A 23,100-nucleotide genomic window follows, 5' to 3' on the forward strand; every position below is an offset into this window, starting at 1 on the left:
TGTTGGCATAAAGAGAGATCGGCAGGGTTACTTTGTCCAATTTTACTGTGAACGGAAAGAAAGAAGAAAACAAGAAAAATATTGAGCCTGAGGTGTCCAGAAGATGCAGTCACTCTAGTCTGACTGTCAAGTTTTATTTCACAGCAGTATTAAGACTACAGTTTTAGCCACACCATGTAAAACACTACAGTTTGGACAATTTAACTGGTAAATCTACGGCCAACCAAAATGTCTGACATGCCAGAAATCCAACAGATTGTCTGAGAGCCAGGTTGTTGTTTCGCTAATTAACCAGGTGTCGAGACCCCTCTGCACATCAAATCACAACTTATTCGGCAGACATTTTGTCCTATTCTAAAATAAGTCGGTGGCGACCAAATTGGCCCTAAAATCTGGCTTAATCTGTACAGTCCATATAGTCCGTACCAGCTTTAGCTGAATTTCAAAGTTAATTATTGAAGACTGAAAACAGCTCTTGACAAAATAGTCTCACCTATACCTAGCTGTCATGTAGCTTTCGATCATTCAAATTACATTTCAATTTCCACGGCAACTGGGCAGACGCCATCTGCTGATGAAGATCAATGTGACCGAAAAACTCCAGCTACTAAATTAGGGTGAGATTGTTTTCTGAACAGCAAGTCTGAGCTGGTGCTGCTATACATTTATAAATATTTCAACCAAGCCATGCCTTGAGATGTCAGCAGCTGCTCCTGTACTGGCTTGCAGATCTGTGTGGAAGCCATTACAGTCCTATGTAAGCTTGTGTAATCAGGGACAACGTGCATCAAAGTGCAGTTTTGCAGACTTTGAAGTGGTAGACATTTAACTGCCTTCTCGAGCATCTTGCTTTTTCATGGTTACATTCACTGAATGTTTTGAGTGGAGGTCACAGATGTTTAACTTTCATCACTGCGGACAAAATTCAGCAATGACTCAAAACCGAATCCATTGTAAAAATCAAACAGATATTGATTTCTGTAAAAAAGAAGAAAAAAAAAGAAAGTATCCTTGATAGGTCAGAACAGAACACAGGGTGTGTTTTTCAGAATGGGTCAAATTCTTTTTAAGAATGCTGTTGTCAGTAATGCCTCCACCTACACAAACCCACAGTTGAATGCAACAAATTCAAATTATACATAGTTTTCAGTTTCATAATTAGTTTAAAAAATATGCAGTTAAAATAGAAACTGCAAGTGAATAGTAAAAGTGTATTTCCCTGGTGTATTTTTTAACACTGGTTTTACATTTCTAGAGGCATTTTTCTTTATTTTTCTTCTTTTCACCAACAAATCCAATGGCCAAATGTGTCACCTCCCATTTTTAACCTTTCTTCCTTGCCATTCTTTCCACAGTTTCCCAGGTTTTTATATCAAAATGTTGCCCAATTGGCCTTGAATAGAGCCATATCCATCCTTCTTTTGAATGACACTGAGACAGGATTTCCCTCGAGTTCCTCTAATCGGTGTCAACACATAGCATGGGCACGCCTGCATCTTTTCTAACAAGCTCTGACTGCTATTGTGAATCCTTGTTCGCAGGACTAAAATAACATGAAAGAGGACTAATAAAATAGACTTCAATACACCGGGGCTGGCCCTATATCTTATTACCAGTGGAGTAGTGGGGGTATGCTCAACAATGTCAACAATCACAGGCAATTAGGAGCTCAGACGCTCAGAGAGACAGACGGAGACTGCTTAGTGCTGAACAAACAGTTAACATCTCACTTTGTGAGCGAGAATGGAAAGAGAGAGAGAGAGATTAAGAAAACAGTGGCGAGAGATGTCCGCTTTCAGTGATTTGCAACCATCAGTAGGACTAACACTAAAGGAAATCCATAGCAAATGAAGTCTGCCTTCCTCTATATAAAAACATGGAGTGAAATATGCTGTTACATCTAACCCAAACTCATTCAGACAATGGGGAGAACAGCAAAGGATCCTTACCACGTCAGACCTCCACTCCAAACCAATTTCATTGACAAACTGACACTAATATTTGGATGCCAAACATTTTAACTTTCAAGGTCTGAACTTCTGACCCATAATTTAGAAAATAGCTCTGCTTGGTGTAACAATTAGCCATCTTTCCTCTAGAACCAGGTCAGGAAAGTCACAGGACAAAATAAGCTATGTCTGTCTCAAGCCATTAAACCACAGAAATATTTGACCTCTAACTTCTTCCTGCTTGATTATACGGGTTTGGGTGATAATCGTTTGGTCATAGTTAAAAAAAATAAGAGGATGTATGACCTTAAACAAAGTGTCAACCAATGAGTTGTATCACTCCTAATAAAGTAAGAAGTTTGAGTTAAGTAGTAGCACCGCTTGTTAAGATCATCAGTAATATGAGTATGTGGAAAGATGAAAGTGTTTCGTTACTTAAAGTCTGGGCGCAGTTGCACAGCAGGAAGGAATATGAGATCAGGTCTGAATGAATTAACAAAGAAATTAACTTGATTACATTTTTCCAATTATGAGGAGTAAATCCCATTGTTGGTACAGATCAATCATGGAAGAGGGGAACGGCTTAAAACAACTCTCAAATTCTAATTTAAAAACTCTTAATTGAAAAATCCCTTTAATCAAGTGTAATGGAAATGAACAGTGTGCCTGTCTGTCTTCCATTTCTCTCCCCTTACTTTGCCTTAAAGTCCTGAAAAGTCACTTGCCATCGAATGTTCCCCTTGTTCCGCTCCTCCTTCCTGCCATAAGTGTGTCATATTTCCAAGACAGAAAAGGCACAGTCAGATGTGAGTAATTAGCAATTAGTTTCAGGTCAAAGGTTGGACCCGGGACTTAGAAATTAGTCAAAGAAATTTGGCAGAAGTTGGGACTGAAGCCGAAAGTTTTAGCGACATGAGTCAGATAGTTTGGCAGTCGTACAACACTGACGGTCCAAAAGGATGACAGTGTCAGACAATTGAGGCACTTCATGGAACCATTGGAAGTTAATGTTGTGCCAGGGCTTCATAGTGTGTTAATCATCACTAACATCAGTTTAAAAGAATAAAATGTATACTTTAATATTTGTATATACTGTATATGTGATGACATGAACTGGGTAATAGCTATAACGATCAAAAGAATACTAAAAACAAAATGTATTTTTCATTTGTAGCAACAATGAAATACTAAAATCTTGATTTGTTTGTGCGTGTTGCTAAAAACCCGACGTAATTATTATGCTGTGTTACAGAGTAGTGCACAACTCTGATCAAAGTAAGGTCATGTCACAAGTACATACTCAAATAAATAAGATTCAGGAATAAAACTATTTGAGTGTGAGAAATCCATTTAGAAGCTGGTGGCTTTGGAGATAATCTGAGTCCAGTGGTGCATCATGGGGAATCACTCCCAAGAGGTCTGAGTTTAGGGTATTTTAGAGTATGTGTATCTGGCTCTGTGCAGCTCAGCGCCACTCTGATGGAGCGCAGCGCCTTTCGAACACTCACCCAGGACTGGTTGAAGCTGTAGGTGTGCCTACGGTCATCGACGTCATCCTCATGCCTGGCCTGCTGGAACTCATTCCTCAGCCTTTGTATCCGGTCGTGGTTACTGGGAGCCATCTGACTGCTGAGAGAGAGAGAGAGAGAGAGAGAGAGAGAGAGAGAGAGAGAGAGAGAGAGAGAGAGAGGATGTAAGATAGTGGGACTCCATTTCTTTTCATAGATCTTTTTCTTTTAGAAGTTATCTGGAGGTACTTTTTCAGCTAGCCCTCACTCATAAATAACACCTGCCACATTACTCTGTTGTAACTGATGCTTTTTCATATCTGAATAATTCACTTACCCACCCTAACACCTCTCTAAATTGTGTTGAGGATACCTTGATCTGACAGTTATGATTCCCTTTTGCATCCCTGTATGACATCTCAATGTTCTTTTTTTTTTTCTTCTCCTGAACATCCCTATAACTGAAAGTGTCCCTCGTGTACCATTGTGAGTGATGCATGTCCCTTTTAGACTGCAGAAGAATGTTGGCCTTTTATGGTGCGCAGTCATTAAACACTGTGGAAAACCCTCATTTACATCCCCTTCATTAAAGGGCTTTGAGGGGCCTGTCAATAGGAATCAATAGTCTTCCCTCAGCTTAATCAGGCTCTCCTTTTATCACCAGCTACAGAGGCAGCACATGACAAAATGCATAATTATGGTGAGACAACCGGCTTGATAATAGGCTTGTACTTATGCATACCACAAGGATGGAAGTGCCCAGAGGTTAGGAATTTGTGCTGGGAGGCGATGGATAGGGTGAGTGAAGGAAATGGGAGATAAAGGTAGGAGGGGTGTTCTCGGGGATGGTGCTGAGTGAAAAAGAGAAAGGTTAATCAAGAGCATGTGAGAGAAAGGAAAGAAACGAAGTCTGCCAGGACCTGTTACCCTGTCCTTCTGTGTCCTCCTGAGGACCTTTTACAGGTGGCACGCCAGCGGTGGAAGTGATTGCTTATTTGGGCCCAGAGGATTCTGGGCGCAATTATAGCGATAATTGCAGATTAGAATGAGCACATCCTTCTGATGATAATGGGCACTAGGACATGCTGCCAATCAAGCATCATTAAAAGCACAACAAATAGCAGCTCATAAAGGACAAACGGATCTCGGTGCATGTCCCTGAGTAGCACTTGGCGAGACACAAATATCATGTTATTCGTACTGCCTGATCAAAATCAATTGTATTAGTTATAGTCCATTTGATTTTTATAGCTTTATGGAAGTGGGAGTGCAGGGAGCATACATTAAGCCTTTTATGTGGATGTGGGCAATTAAGTGGCTCATTGAGGTGTGAGGTGACATATGCTTCTAGGTTGTGGGGTGGTGAAGTCCTTCCAATACTGTTCATTACAAAATCAATGTTCCCTTAATATTGGCAAGAGGATGCTTAAATAGCATATGCAATGTTAAAGAAAATAAAAGTCTTAATAGTAGTATAAAACAACAGAGCTAATAAAGAATGGGATTCGGCCTCCTTTTGCTCTTTTATCATACACGTTTTTATAACTTTTAACTGCAAAGGTAGCACAAAAGCGTTATGTGAAACCATTATCAGCTGTTTCTGTATGACTGCCAATGCTACGTGCTCCATATGCACATTGAGTTTATTTTCAAAACCCCACTCAACATGCCGGTTTTCAGAAGACATGTTCTAAGTAAGTGTGTGCGCCTTGCATTGTACATACACTCGCGCAGCACGCAATTGAGAAGCATAAGAAAAAACACATCTACAATTCTGAATTAATTTTCTTTACGTTTCCTAAATAAATGGCTGCTAATATACAGTACATTGCAATACAGTATATGTCATCTTCCCTGCTTGAGAGAGAGATCTGACGAGACTGTAACGGGTAGGAAAAGACCAACCATAGATCTGGGAAGTCCAATGCATGCAATTAGTTTAATCCCTCAGGCTGGGCAAAGAGAAGACCAGGCTGACTCCAAACAAACAGCCTCGTAAATCTTTCTCTTTGACCCTCCAGGGAGGGTCAGTGCTAGCATCAGCATCTCAAACATGCACCACTGGGCTCGGAAAACCAGAGGGGGCAGTGGGAGCCAGCTGAGGATCCAGAAAAGGGGCCACAACCCAGGCTATAAACAAGACTGCTTGAGTCCATATACACTTCCTACACAATAGGACCTATTGCCCTCCTCTCACGCACAAAAGCATCAATCTAAGAAAGAGGGTTGTATAATACCAAATTTCTGCTCCAGTGTGTGACGTATGAAGTTCTGGGGAGTGGAATGGGAGATCAACGAAGACAAGATCTCCGGCAAATTAAAGAACTAGCAGCAAGGCACTTCAATATATTTTTCAAATGGAAATTGCATCGCGTAGGGACTGGGAGCAGGGGGGGGGGATTTGTCATGGCAGTTCAAAGGAGGCCTGTGCAATATCTAGATTATCTGCAGGGGCTTCTCCTCTTGGTCCTCCACCCACTATTGGGTTACCAAATTGATGGGATTCTTGGAAAACACTCCATGGAATTCTCCAGTGTAAATATATTCATATGGTAAGAAAACAGAGCTGGAAAGCTAAGCACTGGGGAAGAGCAGGAATCAAGCACAAAGAGGCACCACTATCACTGTGACAGCCAGTAGCAGGCCTGTCTCCATACATAAAGAAGATGGATTCGGCCGCCTTCCCTGAGAGCTCCCCAACGCTTGGGCCCCTCAACGTCTAATTAGTCAGCATGATCATTGCAGATGCATCAGGTGTCACCGATTATAAATTCCCCTGTGAACACATTGTCTGTAATGGGCCTGAAAAACAAGAGCCGCAAGAAAAGATTGGGGGGGGAAATATGGTGGTAATTTACGTCAGCAAACCACCCCAGCAATTTGGATGAATGTGTATCCCTATCAAGCAATAGAAAGGTGTAAGGGAATATGAATGAGTGCTGCTCATCAGTTTGCCATAAGCCATGTGTTTGTGCATAAGGGAAAAGGTCACAAGTTCTGTATGTGTACTCGGTTACAGGCAGGCTGTCTGCATCATGATCGTATGAGGCTGCAGGGCTTAGCCCCAGCGCTGTTTTTTCGCCCCGAAAGCCCTCTGTAAAAATGTGAGTCAACAGAAAATGGGATACCGCCCGTAAAGTAATTAAAAAAACATGCAGATAAAGTATCCATATGCCACAGCCTTTTCACAGCCAGTATCTGTATGTGTTCGCAGGCTGTAATGTCAGCATTTGGCCTCTCAGGTTGGTCATGTTGCTCCCAAATGCAAGCAAACATACCCCTGCAACACAGAATGACAGATGGATGTAGAAAGAGACACAAAGAAGCCGACACAAACTCTGCCTCTCCCTGTCTCTCTTCTCCTCACTTAACAGACACTTGTATTCTGTAAAGTCACACCGCTGCTGTATTTATAGCTTGGCTGAAAGCTTATTCTGAAGGCTTATTGAGAGAGGTGAACTTGTGAATTCACAGACATGCCGTGTCGGGTCAAACAACAAGTATTCAGGTCTATCCGAATAATAGCAGACCTTCTACTGATCTCCTCCTGCTGCTGCTCCAACTCATTCTCTCCCTTATTAAGGAAGGATTATAAAAACTAGTTGAAGTAGGATAATGCCAAGGAACAACAAGAAATAAGCCTCGGGCTTTTTGAACTTGTGTGTGAATAAAGCTTAGTTGAGTATATCACACTTTTTATGCATAACACTTACGGTGTCACAACTTATAAAGGAACACATTTGGTAGTGCTTATGTTTAAAGAACCAATGGTGTGCATGCGTGTGACCCCTATCCCACCTGTGTTTTTCAACCTGACCCGTTGACAGGGGTCATGAGCCCTCTAAAGCTGCAGTTGGGGGTATGTGGATGCCTGTCTGTGTAATAGTCATCCTTTGATCCAGGAGGATTTGGCAGATGTCTCACACACCACAAGGCTTAGGCCAAGGATCCAAACTATGGCATAGTCCCCCTATTTGCTTCTGTTGGTGGATCAAAGCTGCGCTGAGTCTCTGCATGCCCTATAAACACCGCCACTGGCCAATAAAGGAGTAATCCAATCACTGAGAGTGCAACATTGGTCATATGAGCATACCTAAGGTCAGGGGCCAGTCCCAGCCAATCCGAATGAGACAGAGAGAGTGTTGTAATCTAGGGGGTAAAATTTCAACAGAAGTTTGACAAAAGTTCTGAGAGTTGTCATTTCCAAGTAAAGTGAAAAGGGCTGAACTGTTGGGGCTTCAGAGTGACTTTAAAATCAGACAGTCTGTCATTTCTTATCTGATCACTGCTGATTGAAATTCTATCAGATTATCTGGTTTCTTGCTCTGGCCCCAGTATCTCCACACAGCAGATGATGGTGCAGCCTTCTTAAGTTTGGGCCCTTTGGCAATCTTGCATCAAGTCAAAGGCTTAGCTCATCTTTATTCCATCGCCCCGTGGACTTTCATTTATTTCAAAGACAGAAAGATGAGGCATTTTAGGGGAGATGGGACCTGCCGCGATGATAGAAAAAGATTAAATCTGCATTACCGCTGGTCATTTTCGAATGGGAGAAGTGCCAAAGATAAAAACTTTTTTTTAGTCTCCAGAGGAAATCAGCATATATCGGCCAATCTGCCATGATTCTTGCGATCAAAACAAAGCATTTGAAGCATATAGCCATCTCCTGGCATTTATTTTGCCCTTCGCTTTAGTCTCTTATTCCATCTTCTTTAAAATATCTCCTAGTTTTTCTCTTGCCCCATCTCTCTCATTTATTTATTCCTTATTCTTACCATATGTTTTATCTCTGAATGCCTCAATACTCCTCTGTGGTTACGGGGATAGGTCATGAATTCCCTTCTGTCCCCTCATCCTCTCCCACTAGTCTAGTAAGTGACAGCTGCAGGTTGGACAAAGGCCTGATAATACCCTGGATTTGTCAGGCTCTGACTTCACCCATGTGCTCCTTTGACTGATGCACTGACAGTGGCGCCTTTCCAGCTTCTAGATGAGGGCTGTTGCTGTTGTTGAGCTGGGTGTGAATGTGTATCCATGGTTCCTTCCAAACTCCAAAGCAGCCCATATGGGCTCCTTGGGGGTCCTAAGAGGCCATCGTCCGGGATGCTTGCCTAGGCCATGGTGGTGGCGTGACTGGGGAGTGTGGACCTCAGATTAGCAAGGGAAGGAAGCAACGCCTGTACAGCTCCAACAGGCTGTTCAGCATGGCTGGCCCCTGGTGTACCGTTCATCTCTTGCTTCCCTAGTGTGAGAAATGAAAAAACAGCTCTGCCCTGCAGGGAACCACAAAGGACCCTCAACAAGGAAAATGCAGTTTTCTAGAAAATGAAGGAAATAAGTACTTCCTCAGCTATCTCTTTGTTGCTTTAGAAAGCTATACCCCTCAGTAATTCCTATTTGCCTCATCACACATGCAGCCTGCTGCCCCAACTTCACTCCAATTTGTTTTATAACCCCAAGGACATGTGCTACAACAACTCTTCTCTACAAGTCATTACATTTCAAACGTTTCGTTCTTTTTCTCTATTTCATTCTTCTGTTTGGGGCATTGACAAAATGCAGGTGCAAGCGAGGAATTGGCCTTGCAGCTGTCTACATTTGAGGGAGACACCGTCGATGCCTTCTGCCCAGCCTTTTCACTGGCAAGTTTTATGGCTTCAATTCCAATAAAAATACACCGGAACTGATCAAAGGTGCTTTTGTGTCTGCATGTTGCGCCGTGTGGATGTAGTGCTCATGGTTAGAAGGAAACAGGTGTTACCTTTTTCTACAAAAGAGGAAATAAAAGGGCTTTGGGTTGTTTTTAAATCGTCCAATGCTGTATCTGGTCAGTGGCTGTGTGGCTTTAATGCTAAAATAGAAAGAGGCCAGAGGAATGGCTTGAGGCAATGGTGTGGCATGGACAGCTGGATATCCAAAACATTATAGTGAATAAAAGCCACCTCGTCTCGGCTACTGACGTAGAAAGCCCTGCCGATTTTGAACAGTTCACCCGGGGTTTTTTTTCCAAGTTTGTATGCGTGTGGAAGAACCAGAGACACAAAATAACACCCCAAATCCCAGAAAAAGTGATTTTTTCATAATATGGGCACTTTAAGACAGCATGTTGTGCACTATTTCATGGGCACAACTCAAATTGTATATAGTTGATAGACTCTGTGATAACTTTCTTCGCCTAAATTGCTGGCAACTTTTCTGCAAGTTATTTTCTGGGAAGAACGGAACCAGGCAGCGTCTAACTGACAGCTGTGTCCTCCATGAAGAAAGAGATGAACTTTGAAGTTAAGGCCTGTAATCCCAATCCATTGATTCAGAAGCACTCGCTCACTCTGAGAGAAAGAGAGAGTGAGACTTGGAGTATGGTTGGGACTGCATAATGCACAAACACACACTCAAACAGGCATGCCTACACGTCAAAGTAAGTTCAGAGCAGTGCCACTTCGTAATGAGACAAAGCTGCACTGCATGCTAATGATTAAAGCTAATAACGTGCCCAATACTTGCAAGCACACACAAAATTTGCTGGATCATGCTCCAGAACTCTCAAACAGTAAATCTTTTATTTTCAAAGAAGCAAATAGACAGTATGAAAACACATGTGAGACAGCCCAAGTCTCATAACAGAGTGAACAACTCCCTTCAACTATGAAATGTTCATGTCTACCTCTGTACTGTGCAGTGTTACCGCTGTTTATGCTGAACAGAGGCATCTGATGAGCCAACATTCCTCTTCAGGGTAAGAAGAGTGAAGTGTAAGTCTTAAATAAGGTGTGGAGGCCATAGGCTAAAGTATCCATCTGAACAGGTTAGCTCAGCTTTTATGAGCCCATCAGGCCTTACAGACAGCTTTTATGAGATATCAGCTAGCTGGACACTAAGAGGCCAGAGGAGAAGTGAGCTGGTGTATACTACATGACCGTGGCTTCCAGTATACTCTTTTATGGACCATGACACCAAAATATTTGGTCTAAGTATAGGTTGGCGCCATGAAATATGAAATTGGTTGCTGTTTTTTGCATTAGGTGACCTCAAATACATGTCCAGTGAGGCTGGCGTGCTGCTGCGACAAGTCACCTTTGCAGGTTTCTCTTTTAAGTAGCACTCCAAAACCCAGAGAGGGCTGGAGATTTTGGTGGAAGCGCCGGCTAGACGATCGACAGCACTTAGACAAGAAGGAGCCGATTGGATCTTGAGACGAGTTTGTGCAGCCAAGTGCGGATGCCTCAAGTGCTTTGTGTAAATTAGATGCCACGTCTGAAGTTTGACAATCTTCTAACTGAAAGTGAAAATGATGTGGAATTAAAGGGAAGGCAAATAGGGGTAGAATAAAACTGCAAAAGGAACTAATTCAACAGGTTTTGGAACTATGGAGAATAAAAAGAGAAAGGGGGAAAGCTACTCGTCCTCCATTTTTCTCAATCTTGGTGTACTGCCACAGTCAGAGTCCCACAGAAACAGTCCTACAAACATCTCCAACCTGCCGGGCCAGGTCCATCTGAGCTCATCACACAGCTGTGTGACCCTGCACCCCCCTGCCAAACCCCTCCTTCCCACTTGACTTACTTTTTAACTTTGCATTCTGAAACTGCCTGATCCTTCAGCTGCTCTCATGTGCTGGAATGCCCACAGGCAGCTTGTTAGAGAGACATAAGTCTTTCAAGCACAGCGTACAGCCTCAGCACAGTAGCAGGAAAACAGACGGGCTGGAGAGGAGGAATTCAAAGACGGGTCTTGGTGTGAGCCCCCGCTATAAACCAGAGAATGGGATGGAATATTACTCAGATGAAAGAGTTGGTGATGTCAGCTACCATCAAACCTCATCCAGTGTGCCATTGAAAACTTCTCAGATTTCAAGTGGCGGTAACTTGCCCTTCACTGTCTTGTTCATGTCTAAGCAGTGCCTGCATGTACTTTAGATGTAAAATAAAATGTCTTGCTGTGTTTGGAAAATACTGTAATCACCCGAGAGTTTGTCTATGGTCAGTTTTTTGCAAGTTCTAGATAATTACAAGTTATGAATGATTTACAGACTATTTTCCGTAGTGTATGAGGTAAAAATTGGCCTGTTATTTTTCTTGTACTTTTCTTGTTTACCTAGAAGATGTATACTTTCAGTTATAACTCTTGACTTTAAGAATAGTGTTTATTGTCTAGAACAGGCTATTTTATTCATTTTTAGTAATTGCATACTGTTACTTTAAGAGAGCGCACTCACATATTTATTGCAGTTAAGCTGTTGTACTGAGGAAATGAATGGAAGCTAGACTAGCTGTGGAGTCATACCATGTCCTGTCCTGTTTTAGTTTTACATTATGCAGCAAGAAGATACGGTGGATTTAACTTGCTTGTGACACACGTGGGATAAAGTTGTTTGTGTTTTCCCAACTCAACAACTGATGTTGAGTGGATTCTTGTAAACTACATCAGCTGTACATGTGTAGCCCTAGCCTCCTAGCTAGTCGCTTTAACTGCAGTGACACCGAGGATACCACAGTGTTTTGCATTTTTCTGCCTGCAGGCAAACATTTCTGTATGCTGATTTTGAAACACTTAAAAGGCAGCTGTTGACTTCTCACCACCACTTCAAAATATATATGGAAAACCTTTTAAAAACAATCCCCATTTGCAACAATGGTGGACTGTAACTTTGATCGAAATGAAAGCAAGTACGCTGTTTACTATGTGTTTACAACGTACAGAGAGTTCACCATCTGGTCTCTGCAAGTTGATCTTCATACCGTTCTGTGATGAATGAAAACCACTGTTTTCCTGCGGGTTGGGAAAAACACATTAAAGCAATCTCTGCTTTGGAACATGTTTAACAGCGTGTAAACATGTACTAGATAGATTAAAACAATGGTATGGTCCTTAAATGCAAATATATGCAAATATATCAGCATGTGAACGAGCAGATGAATCCACTCCAGATGCAGATATTCACATGCAGCTGACCCTCTCTTTCTCGTTTGCTGTTCTAACACGTTGCCAGAGTGACACACTCTCACTGGCTACCTACAGTATAATGAAAGGCTAATATTAGATTTCAAATGGGCCTGGCTGGTGCGTTGGCCGTATATTACATATGCATTCAGAAATGTATCATTTGACATCTGGTGCATAGTTTTCAGAGGGATTGGTAGGTTTAATTCTTTCCTGTGGCATTTCTTGTTAACCCGCTTTTTAAAATCCCTTTTTAGCAACTAACAAGCCAAGCAGATATCCTGTTTTTTATTAGGGTGTAGGTCCCCCAGGTTTTATTCTGGAAGGCCTACACCTGTAAAGTATCTCATTTACTGCAGCGTGGCATCACACTGTGCTGAATGCAGACAATCGCTCCCTTTCCAAATGTCAGTGCCTGGCGCTCAGCGGGCGAGCCATGAGCAAGCGGTAAAAAATTCATGCCAGCCCTCCGTAGGTTTCCTTGCCGTCCCATGCTCAAGCAGCCCCCAAGTCTTCTCTTCCACGACCCCCTGTGCCGCCGCCGCTACTTCCTCTATACATAATTAACAAGAGAGGCACGGTAGGATGCACGTCAGTCAAAGCCTGGCTAGAGCCAGGGCCACTTTAAACAATAACAATATTGATAGTGGGTGTAATAAAGCAGAATTAAAAAGATGGATTCCACTGATTTTTTTGCTGTCGGCACAGCTGCTCCCAGCTTAAAGTGGTGAGGAGGGGGGAAGGGGTGGGGGTATTGGGACGACTGGTTGGTGGTACTGCTAGGGAATGGATGGGAATACAGAAAAGGGGGGAAGGGAAGGGAATAGGAGCAGAGGAGATGAACTGCTGCCCCTTTCCACCCTACACTATCCCCTGGCGTCCTGTACTGGCTGCGCTCCTGTCTACTCCATTACTGAATGAAATCTCGGAGCTCTCTTCTGAGAGCAGAAGGACAGAAGAGGAACGAGGTCAGGGTTCGTGACCTTTAGTAATGGCCACGCAGACAGACGAGCCAAAGGAAGAACAAGATGAGGCCGGCAGCATCATTTCAATTTAGGTTATCAATGTTGTGTAATAATCAATGAGAGGGTCAAGAGGTTGGCAGATACTGACAGATGGGGGAAAAAAAGAGAGGAAGAATAAAAGGACAACAACGAGAGAATCATAGTTAAAAAGACTAACCAATGTTCACATATAAATGATTTGTCTCCTATCCTTAAACATAATGACAAAAATTAATCATGAGCATCAACAAGTGATTTGCATGAGAAATGTTAAACTCTATCAAGAGCTAACTTTACACAAAACAAAAAAATGTTTATACTTTTTCTAGTAAACAATAATTTGAATTTAACTTATTGTTCCCTATTTAGAATTTGTTAATTTCTTTTTCTTTTTAATACATTTGTATGCATGCGAAACCTATTTATATATCAAATACCCCTGTCCTATGTGTGTTTTACAATGTTGCAGTGCATCTCTCCCAGTCCATAAAGTCCCAAAGTCAAGCCAGTGAGGGAGAAATCCTGCCATTACTGCTATCGCCCATCAACCTCCAGAAGCCTTACATATGTTAATGCCCATTCAACCTGTGACCCTCACATTCATGACATCATTATCAACCCAGCCAGACATAATGTTGGCCTGTCACCACCATGATCTATAGCCACAGTGGTTCTCTGCATTAATGAAGCCGTAACGTTGCCTTAAACTGCGAAAGCCGCGACGAGGCTCAGCATGGCCGTCACTCGGCTTAATGTGAGTACACATCCATCATCTCGCATCAGGCATCAATCAATCAAAAGCCTGTGTGACAGCTGGGGGCCCCCCGCCGCCCAATCCACCGCTACTCTACTACCACCGCGCACACACACACACACACACACACACACACACACTCATTGGCTGTGATTATGATCTCAATTATCATCATGACTGTGGGCCACCACTTCCCCTGTGACCGACATGCTAATCAGGAGCAGTGGCAGTCAATAATCAAGGCATGGAAAAGGCCATCGGGTGCAGGTTTGGTCAAGTATAATTATATTTTATATATATAATTATATCTTTGAATGTCAATTGGTTTAAATTAATAGGCTTGGACCCCTGCAGAACTACACATGAACTTGTTTGAATTCTTTCTTACTGAAGAATATGTGTACAAATTCCAAAAAGCTGATCTTGTGACATTGCAGCAGGGCCAAATGTGATCTTAGAGTGTCTTTGTCCTCCCTAGAGATTTAGTGGGCCATAAGTGTCCATGTTCAGCACAGAACGCTATGAGGTCAGCTGTGACAAGCTTTTAGTCTACAAGATAGTTGCAGTGGCAGCGTTCCCAGTGCACGCATGCTTATGCACAAACACTCCACACTCCACCCCTGAATAGATGAGGCAGCAGCTAAAGCAAGTCTCAGTGGTCATTTCTTTAAGCTAACAACTGTGCTGTCCTGTTTTTTTTTTTTTCTCAGCCACGGGGATTTGAACAAGTGGAATTTAAGATGGGCTTCAGGCCTCAGCAAGCACACAGATATCTGACAATGTTTCTTCATGCCTTTCAACAGAAGACAGGCTAATAAGGACGACTTTGTCATGAGGCCGGATTGTTAGCATTTTACACAAAGAAGTTTGATGTTTAGTCTCTTTCTTTCTTTTTCTCTGCAGGTGACTATACAAGGCCTTCTCCAAATATGAGCTGTTATCACAAACCCCGATCACAGTGTAATCTCTTCTAATCCTCCAACTAAATGGTCTCTGAGTCGGGAAAAACAGAGCTGTGAAGAGAGTGAGAGGGATACAATATGAGAGGAAAAGACTGAGATTTTGTACAGAAGCCAGAGTCTATAGCCTCAATAACAGAAATCTATCTTATAAACTGCCGTTTCAACAGTCGTGGAAGGAAACTGCAACTTCACAAGAGGAAACTTGGAGTGGATATCACAGGGATGAGAAAAGAGCTATAGTAGTTCCCATTAAAACTCCTCTGCCTGCGTGTCTCTTTCATCTCATAACACAGTCCCTCCCTTTGGCAAGGCGTCATGTTCATAGGCAAAAACCCTATAAGGAGTCACATTTTAAATGTGACACAGCAAAGCACTCCACCAAGCTCCTAATGAGAGAATTATTTAGGCCTGGTTAGGTGGCTCACTTTGGCACCGGGGGTTCAGGATGCACTTTAAGTGAAGGGAGCTCAGAGGCACTGATGACAAAACACTGTCACCTTCAGGTGGTTTAAGGAATGGGTGACAGGGAAGCCGCTGATGATGTTACTCCCACAGTCCCAGACAAGCCACAGAGGATTAGCCCCGAGTGCTAATGTAAAAAAGACCAAGCGGTCATGGGTTCGCCCACAGATGGCCGATGTGGTGGCTGATGTGTGAATGAATGCACCAGTGAGTCGAAACTAAATTAAGATACTCAGACTACATCTGCCTGCATACACACACAAGCATACACACATATGTGCATACACATCCACGTACACGAAATGGTCATTAGCCCTAACCCTCAGCACGGGGAGGGGAGGGGGCATGGGAACAAAAGCATTAAGTAGGAGTGAGCCCTTTAATTATAGGCCAGTGTTTGGAGAACTCTCAATAGAGCTGAGAACAATAGAGGTCTTTGGTAATGCTAAACCTGCTGAGTTAACACATATCCTCCAGGAATGACAAAAAACACACACACACACACACACACACTCACAAAGCCAATGGCCACGCCATGGAAATGAAGCAATAATTGCACCGTTGGTAACTGAGAACTGAGTGGCTACTCCAAGCAGAGGCAGGAATATCTGAAGCACATTTAATTAGCTTCCCCCCAGCTAATATCCTATTATTTACCATAATCTTTGGCATTTAATTTAAAGCTGCTATGTATAGAATACTAACCTGAATTTCTAATGACCAAATTCAATGTGATACTATAGTTTAATAACTGCAGGAAAGACTACTACCAAGTGGAAATTAGTTTATTTAACATTGTTGTTCCTTTTGGTGTGTCCCTGGGTGAATTCCTGTGAAGACCAAAACCACCTCACACAAGATGGATCCATTAAATTCATTAAATAAACAAATACACAATTTCTAACAGCTGTATGCTCTATAATAACATGTAGTTAGCAGCTTAAAGAACAGTTAAGATTTAATTCAAAATGAGTAAATTGGCTCTGTTATGGTCTCCGAGTGTGGTGAGTTGTTATGTGGGTCCTTGTAGTGGTGAATGTGTGAAGGATGAGACCTATAAATAACTTGAGTGCTGATTGTGACCATATGACCATATGAGAAGTGGCAGCTTTCCCTGTCAGTGCATTTGACAGGCTTAAGGATAACTCCACATGCCTGGCAAATTGGATTGGAGCTCTGGTGGCTTTGCAAAGAAAAAAAAAGAGAGATGAATCCTTCCTCACTTCCTCTCTCTCTCGCTACCTTTATCTTCTTCTCCCTCTCACGTTTTCTCCCCACCTTGAGACATTCTAAGAAGTGAGTGATGAGCGGATAATAGTTTCTATTTCATGTTTCAAGTCAATGTGGGAGGTTGGCCAGAAGCTGATAAATCCACATTGGTGCAGCGTAAAGACCAATATCACCTTTGAACAGTCCTACCCCTTCTCATTTTCCACCAAAGCATTGGCAAGGTGATCTTCTGAAGAAGGACAAGTGAGCAGGCTATTGAAACTTCTCATGGCAAGGATTGTCTGAAGGACACCATTGGGTCAAAATCATGAAAGAGATTTAAAACGAACATCTTCAACATGACTAGAGATGGAGTCAAATCCTGCCTGTCTTTCACCAACCATCATTCTAAGAGACTGACAGCACACTTCCAAGTCCAATCTATCACCATCAGGAAATAAAAAATAAAAAATGTAATTAGCTCATGTGGTATCAACAATGTCATAACCTAATCAAAACCAAGACGTTATCAAAAATAGCTTTAACAGGCCTCAAAGGCCAGTTAATATGGCAAAGCTTAACTTATTCCATACTCTGGGATCTTGTAAAGATTAATGAGAGGGGAGAAAGGAGAGAAAAAACAGATTGATGTGTAAAATAGAGGCAACAACTTCAATGAGCAAAAGCAGCTGGTAGCAGTGAACAGCGGTTGCCATTTGGCCGGTGTTCACAGAATGCCAATCTCCAAAGCAGGGTGTGGCAGCTGTGCCAAAAATGAAAAAAATCAATTTAGCTTCCAAAAGTCGCCTTAACATGGGTAACTGGAGGGACCGAGCTCTTTTAAAGTTTTGTTTTCACTTTGAGATCTGAGATTAGAACATTTTATAGCAACTGGAAAAACACGCCATCTGTATGCAACCAAAAATACATTGGCTGTACTGTCAAGCGTAAAAAAACAGTCCAATAAAATAAAACAGCTGAATGACACTCGTCATTGGCAGGTTTGTGTTGATGAATGGCCGAATGTCAACATTTACCCAGGAACCAATTGGAAAATCCTTAAAATTCAATCACATCATATAAAGATAAGCCATAAAACTGTTACATTCATTTATTTATTTCCTCCTTCTGCAGCTTTTATATGTGCATTTTTATGTTCTTGTGTGTGGCCCGTCCGGAATTCATCTTATGGCAAACCGATTAAGTTTTTCAGCTCCTTATATGGTTGCTATGCTTATTGTAATTTTTCTTTAGGCTATTTAAAAAGTGAAACCTAGTCATTTCACTTCTGGCAGGTTACGATAGTTTTCCTTAGCATGCGTCCATATTTGCACAAGGCCATTACAATATTAACTAACCCTTCCCCAAGTGGGTGATTTCCAAACTTATGTAGCATGAATTGGCTATTGCTCCAGTAAGTCCAATATTCTCCACTGCCCGAGTTATTTCAGTAATGATGGCTTTGCACGACAAGTGCTGATGGCCTGAAATGGCAATTTCTCTATAGGCCCTTTCAGATTAATTTCCTGTGTTGAGTGGGAATAGATACACGAGACAGGCCCACTCCAGACAAGTCAGGTCCCTGTGTCTACGATGTAAGTGGGCAAAGATTATGTGACAGCATTGGGAGTAATGAGAGGTCGACACGTGCTCTGGTCTGTGTGCCTCTTCAAGAGGAAAATCTCTGATAATGAACTCTTCGTATTGCATTGCCAGACCTATCTCCACAGCGCTGTGGAGAAAGGTCTGGCTACAACACAGATACATTCTAGGATAGGAGGAAAAAAAACACTCAAGGTTGTTTGCAATTCTTTAAACCAATCACAATTGTCTTAGGTGGCCCTGCGCGGACTTTCGCCTTATAAATACTACTCGCTACCGTCATCGTTCTGTGATCACGAAATATGCTTCCCATACATTGCTTTAAAATTCGTAATCACCACACGGAAAAAAAACGACATTATTGTGTCCTGTCCACGACTCAATAGATTTAATAACGTGACCATATCACAAACTGCCATGAGACCGGGCTGTGAAGGGATTTTGACACACAGATCACAGCAGGAGAGGGGCAAAGGCTTATACTGGCAATGCACTTCTCTTGATCCAGACTAATGAACTCTAGACTTTTACTCCTCAGCAGCCCAGATAGACAGAAAGAAAGAGGGAGAGAGAGTGAGAGAGAACTGGAAGAGACTGACACTATCGTTGTCATGATCACGATTTAGACAGGCTGCTTCTCACTTCTCTTGTCTTTTCTAACACACAGTAATACACTCACTCCCATGCGCTGACATTCAGCACACCTATTCACAAACAGAAAAACAGAAAACATTTAAGATATCGGCTCATGTACACAATCACGTGGTCTCAACAGAGTGACTCACTCACACAAGATTTAGTGGTCAAATAAAAAGCAGCAAAAATCCAGCTGTGATACAAATACAAATATGGCACCTTTGTCCGAAGCAACTTACACCCCTCCTCTCCCTAGATGCACACAGTGGCTGCTATATGGGACACTTAGACATGTGGGCAGCGAGAAATTGGGATCGAATCACCAATCCTACAATTAATCGCTCCACCACCTAAGATGCAGTCAAATTATTTGCATAAGAACATAATTTATTTTTCATATACATTTACATTGTATGTATTATTGTTGTTATTTAGATTATTTTGACTTTGATTTTATTATGTTTGTTATTCCGTACAAACAGCATCTATTGCCGAGTGATCCCCAAGTTGCTCTTCCTGAGGTTCCTCCCATTGGGTCATATGCTTTTAAAGCCCATTAAGGCAAATTTGTGATTTTGGGCTATATAAATAAAGTTGACTATACTTTGGGACACGGGTAACAAAATTCTGATTGGTGAGAAAACTGGTGCAATTGTGTAATCTGAATTCTGAAGTCACATGTTGGATAGGGAAATGCACACACAAGCACACACACACACACAATCCCAAACCCTGAAATTTGGATTTGGAAACAAAGCAGAAACCCTTTCATGCATACACATACATTACACACAAACATACTGTACTCTCACTTACCCAGACTCCCCAAAACTGTATTCATGCGACAAACTCCAAATCCTTACACATAAAGATAAACACACATATAAAGGACACACGTACACATTGGCTCTCTCAGGCAGACTCAAGGCTGCCTGAGCCCAGCATCTGATTTCACATGGCCATCTCATCGATCACAGCTTATAAAGTCTGAGATGGACAGCTGCTGTTGAGAGCCAGAGGTCCCTGCCATTACACAGCCATCTCATCCATTTACTTGCAGATCAATGGGACAGTTACTGAAATGGCCTTTGGAGCGTGTGTGTCATCCAGCCCAGACGCTTTAACTGCTTCGGTTGTGCACTAACTCCTCTCTCGCTCACCTGAGCCCGTGTCTGTCTTCTCAGGGCCGTCCTCTCTCAACTCGGCTGTTTGTTTGGGAGATAGACTCGGCGACAAGACCGCGACCCGGACCCGTGAGTCGTATTAAAGTTTGATGGCGGCGCTGGGAGTTTAGTTTTTTTTGTTGTTGTTGCTGGCTTGTGTTCTTTACAGCATCACTCTGATTAACAGGTCGCACCGAAACAAAAGCCACTTTATGAATAAGTAATGGATCTGCCTGGACACTGCCAAGTCCCCATTTAATTAAATGAAGTCGCATTTAGAAGAAAAAAAAAAAAAGGCATGAGAAGAGGGGAGAAAGAAATAGACTCCCCTCCTCATTTGGACATGAAAGTGAGGTATGATTGCAGCGCGGTAGGGGATTAATGACTCGTCATTGAAGACGATGATGAGTCTCGCTGAGGCTCCATCTCAAAGTCACCACACAGAGATGGGGACACTTTGGAACACAAACTGAAAGAAATGCATGCAGGGGGTTCAAAGGAGCCTTGGACAACATTGTTTTCTATAGGCCTTTTTCTCACGCCTGTGCACACGCATGCAAGCACCCACATACACATGCATACGCATACCCCGGCATTCTTTTCACGATGGACTGACCACTGAAAGCCCTCCAAAGAGAAGGAATCAAATAAAGCCGTCAGTGGATGGAGATTAAAAGGAGTGCTACACAGTAAAAATCTGATTTATGAAGCTGAGGCCAGGTTGCTACGGGGGTTTTGGTGCCATGGTAACCCAGTGAACGGTAAGGTCAATGGGGCAGTTGAATGAGGAGCCGTAGAATGGGGAGAAAAGAAAGGAGACTTTTAACCTCTTACTATTCACAGCTTTTCATCAAGCTTAAAGCCTTTACCAGGCTAACACATAAAGGTAGAGTTTCAATAAAGAGGTCAAAGTCCTCTTCATAAATTACGAAAGCCTTTCTCATTGTCCCCATTCAGGCCAGAAAAGACCAATTTGTGTCCTGAATGAGACAGGAATTGAAAGGCAACAAGTTCATGATTTTAACTTTACCAAAATGGCTCTTTTTAGACTCCTGTGCTGTATTTCTTTCTGTTGCTCTCTTTCCATTCACTATCTGCTTCTTTCCCTCTGCCATCTCTCCACTGTCCTTTATTGTCAGTCCACCGCTGTGAAGCCAGTCATTCAGCCAGCCAGCCAGCCAGCCAGCCAGCCAGCCAGCCTGCCTGTTGTGTGGCAGTTCTGTGACCCACTGTGGTTAGTACTGCTCCAGTGTGTTGTGGTGTTTTGTCTGTGGGAGCTGTCCTGTGCATGCTGCTGTGTCCGGGGCCAAGGCCCTTTCCTATTGTCTGCTGCCATATGGAAGCCAGCACCAACATGGAGATAAGCCTGTCCTCATGCTGTTCCCTGACCTTCTCAGGCACCCAGCTGGCACTAAATGCAGAAATAATTATTATCCCAATTACCCAGGCCAACTCTGTCCCCTATTTGTGTGCTGAGGGTCGGGGGGGGGGGGGTCCTCTGAAGTGCTGGGGGAGATACTGTGGAGGGAGGTCCCACACAAAAGGGGACCACTAAGAGGTTGGTCTCATGCTGCCTGATGCACTGTTTATTAGCTTGTCTGCCTCTGTAGAGCTGTAACGCTGGTCTATAAATCTTGGTGATGATTCAATATTGTGCTACTATCAGGTATATGGGCTGTAACCTTTGTTTGAACCTACTTGTAGGTTGGGGTAATGTTAATACATTGGTGGAGCCATTAGAATAATTCTAGACTTTTTCAGAAAGTAATCATAATACATTTTAAAGTGGAAACATTTAAAAAAATAAAATAAAAAATCAATAAAAAAGTTAAGTCAATTTGCATTTCAATGATGCAATTAAAATATTGCAAAAAGTATTAAATGTTTCATTTAATCATTCTAAATTTTCATTATTCAGTCTTTCAACAATTCTCTAAACGATGATTAGGCTTTTTAAACAAAGTGCTCAAATAGTTTTTCAAGGGCTTTTACATTTTCCTCTGTTATTCCATTATGTAGCACAATACTGAGCCCTCAAACACAGACATTGATGTAAGGGGTATAAGGGAGCTGCACAGGACTAATGTCAGTTTATTTCCACCTTCTCTACGTGTTTCTCTTTTAGTTGCAAACCATCTGGCTGGACCAGGTGTGATGTTCGGTGACAGGAGGGCAAGTTGTCAATGGTTCTTTTTTTTTTGAATGAGACATCCTGACTGCACAATGACTTTCATAAATAAACGTTGTTCAAAGGGAAGTCCTTAATTCCTGCAACAGAGACAGGTTCAATAAAGTTGGCACCAGCCTTTAAAACCTGCTACTTTCACCTTCTCACCTTCCTCTAATCAGTTCCTGGTGCACACTGGAGCTGAGACCAGGGTCTGAACAGGAATGCTCAACAGATGTTTCAGCCTTCCAACTGCTGGAGCATCTGTGTCATAAAGGCTGTCGGACACGCTGAAAGACGGATGGGTAGACAAGACAAGTGCTGAGCTTCAAAGCCCGGGCAGGAAGAGGGGAAACGTTGGTGGATTTAGCTCTCTCACAATGGATGTGTTCACTGGATGTGGAAAAAGCCCTGTGAGAAAGATGTCACTGCTCTGAACCCCCCACCACCCCGTCGCCTACACCAGTGGAATCTGCTCCAAGGGTCCAAAGCAGAGGGAGGGGAAGGCACAAGAGGCCTGTGGGAAAGATAAGGAGCCCTCAGTGGCAGAGCAATGTATAGCATGCAGTGTGTGAAGAGGCTGGTGGGTTGAGTCATCATCTGTGCTGAATACTACCACACCATAATGGAAACCCATGTAGGTGAACCACTCCTCAAGAGGCTGTACTAAGATAAGATAATGTAACATTTGCCCACTATAACTTAAACACAGTGAAAAGTATAGCTTACTTGCAAACGTGCAAA

General features: G+C 42.6%; 1 protein-coding gene across 9 annotated transcripts in view; it reads right to left on the reverse strand.

Annotated features, from left to right (window-relative positions):
• LOC120552354 (partitioning defective 3 homolog) overlaps positions 1–23,100 on the reverse strand; it is a 382,624-nt gene that overhangs the window by 16,160 nt on the left and 343,364 nt on the right. For 8 of the 9 annotated variants that reach the window (XM_039790356.1, XM_039790350.1, XM_039790354.1 and 5 more), the window contains one exon: positions 3,458–3,578. In XM_039790356.1, the coding sequence (XP_039646290.1) occupies positions 3,458–3,578 (121 nt within the window). The remainder of the gene's footprint in view (positions 1–3,457; positions 3,579–23,100) is intronic. The other variant, XM_039790351.1, reaches the window with a different exon arrangement.

This window comes from Perca fluviatilis, chromosome 22 (assembly GCF_010015445.1).
Source record: "Perca fluviatilis chromosome 22, GENO_Pfluv_1.0, whole genome shotgun sequence".
In the NCBI taxonomy this organism is placed as follows: domain Eukaryota; kingdom Metazoa; phylum Chordata; class Actinopteri; order Perciformes; family Percidae; genus Perca; species Perca fluviatilis.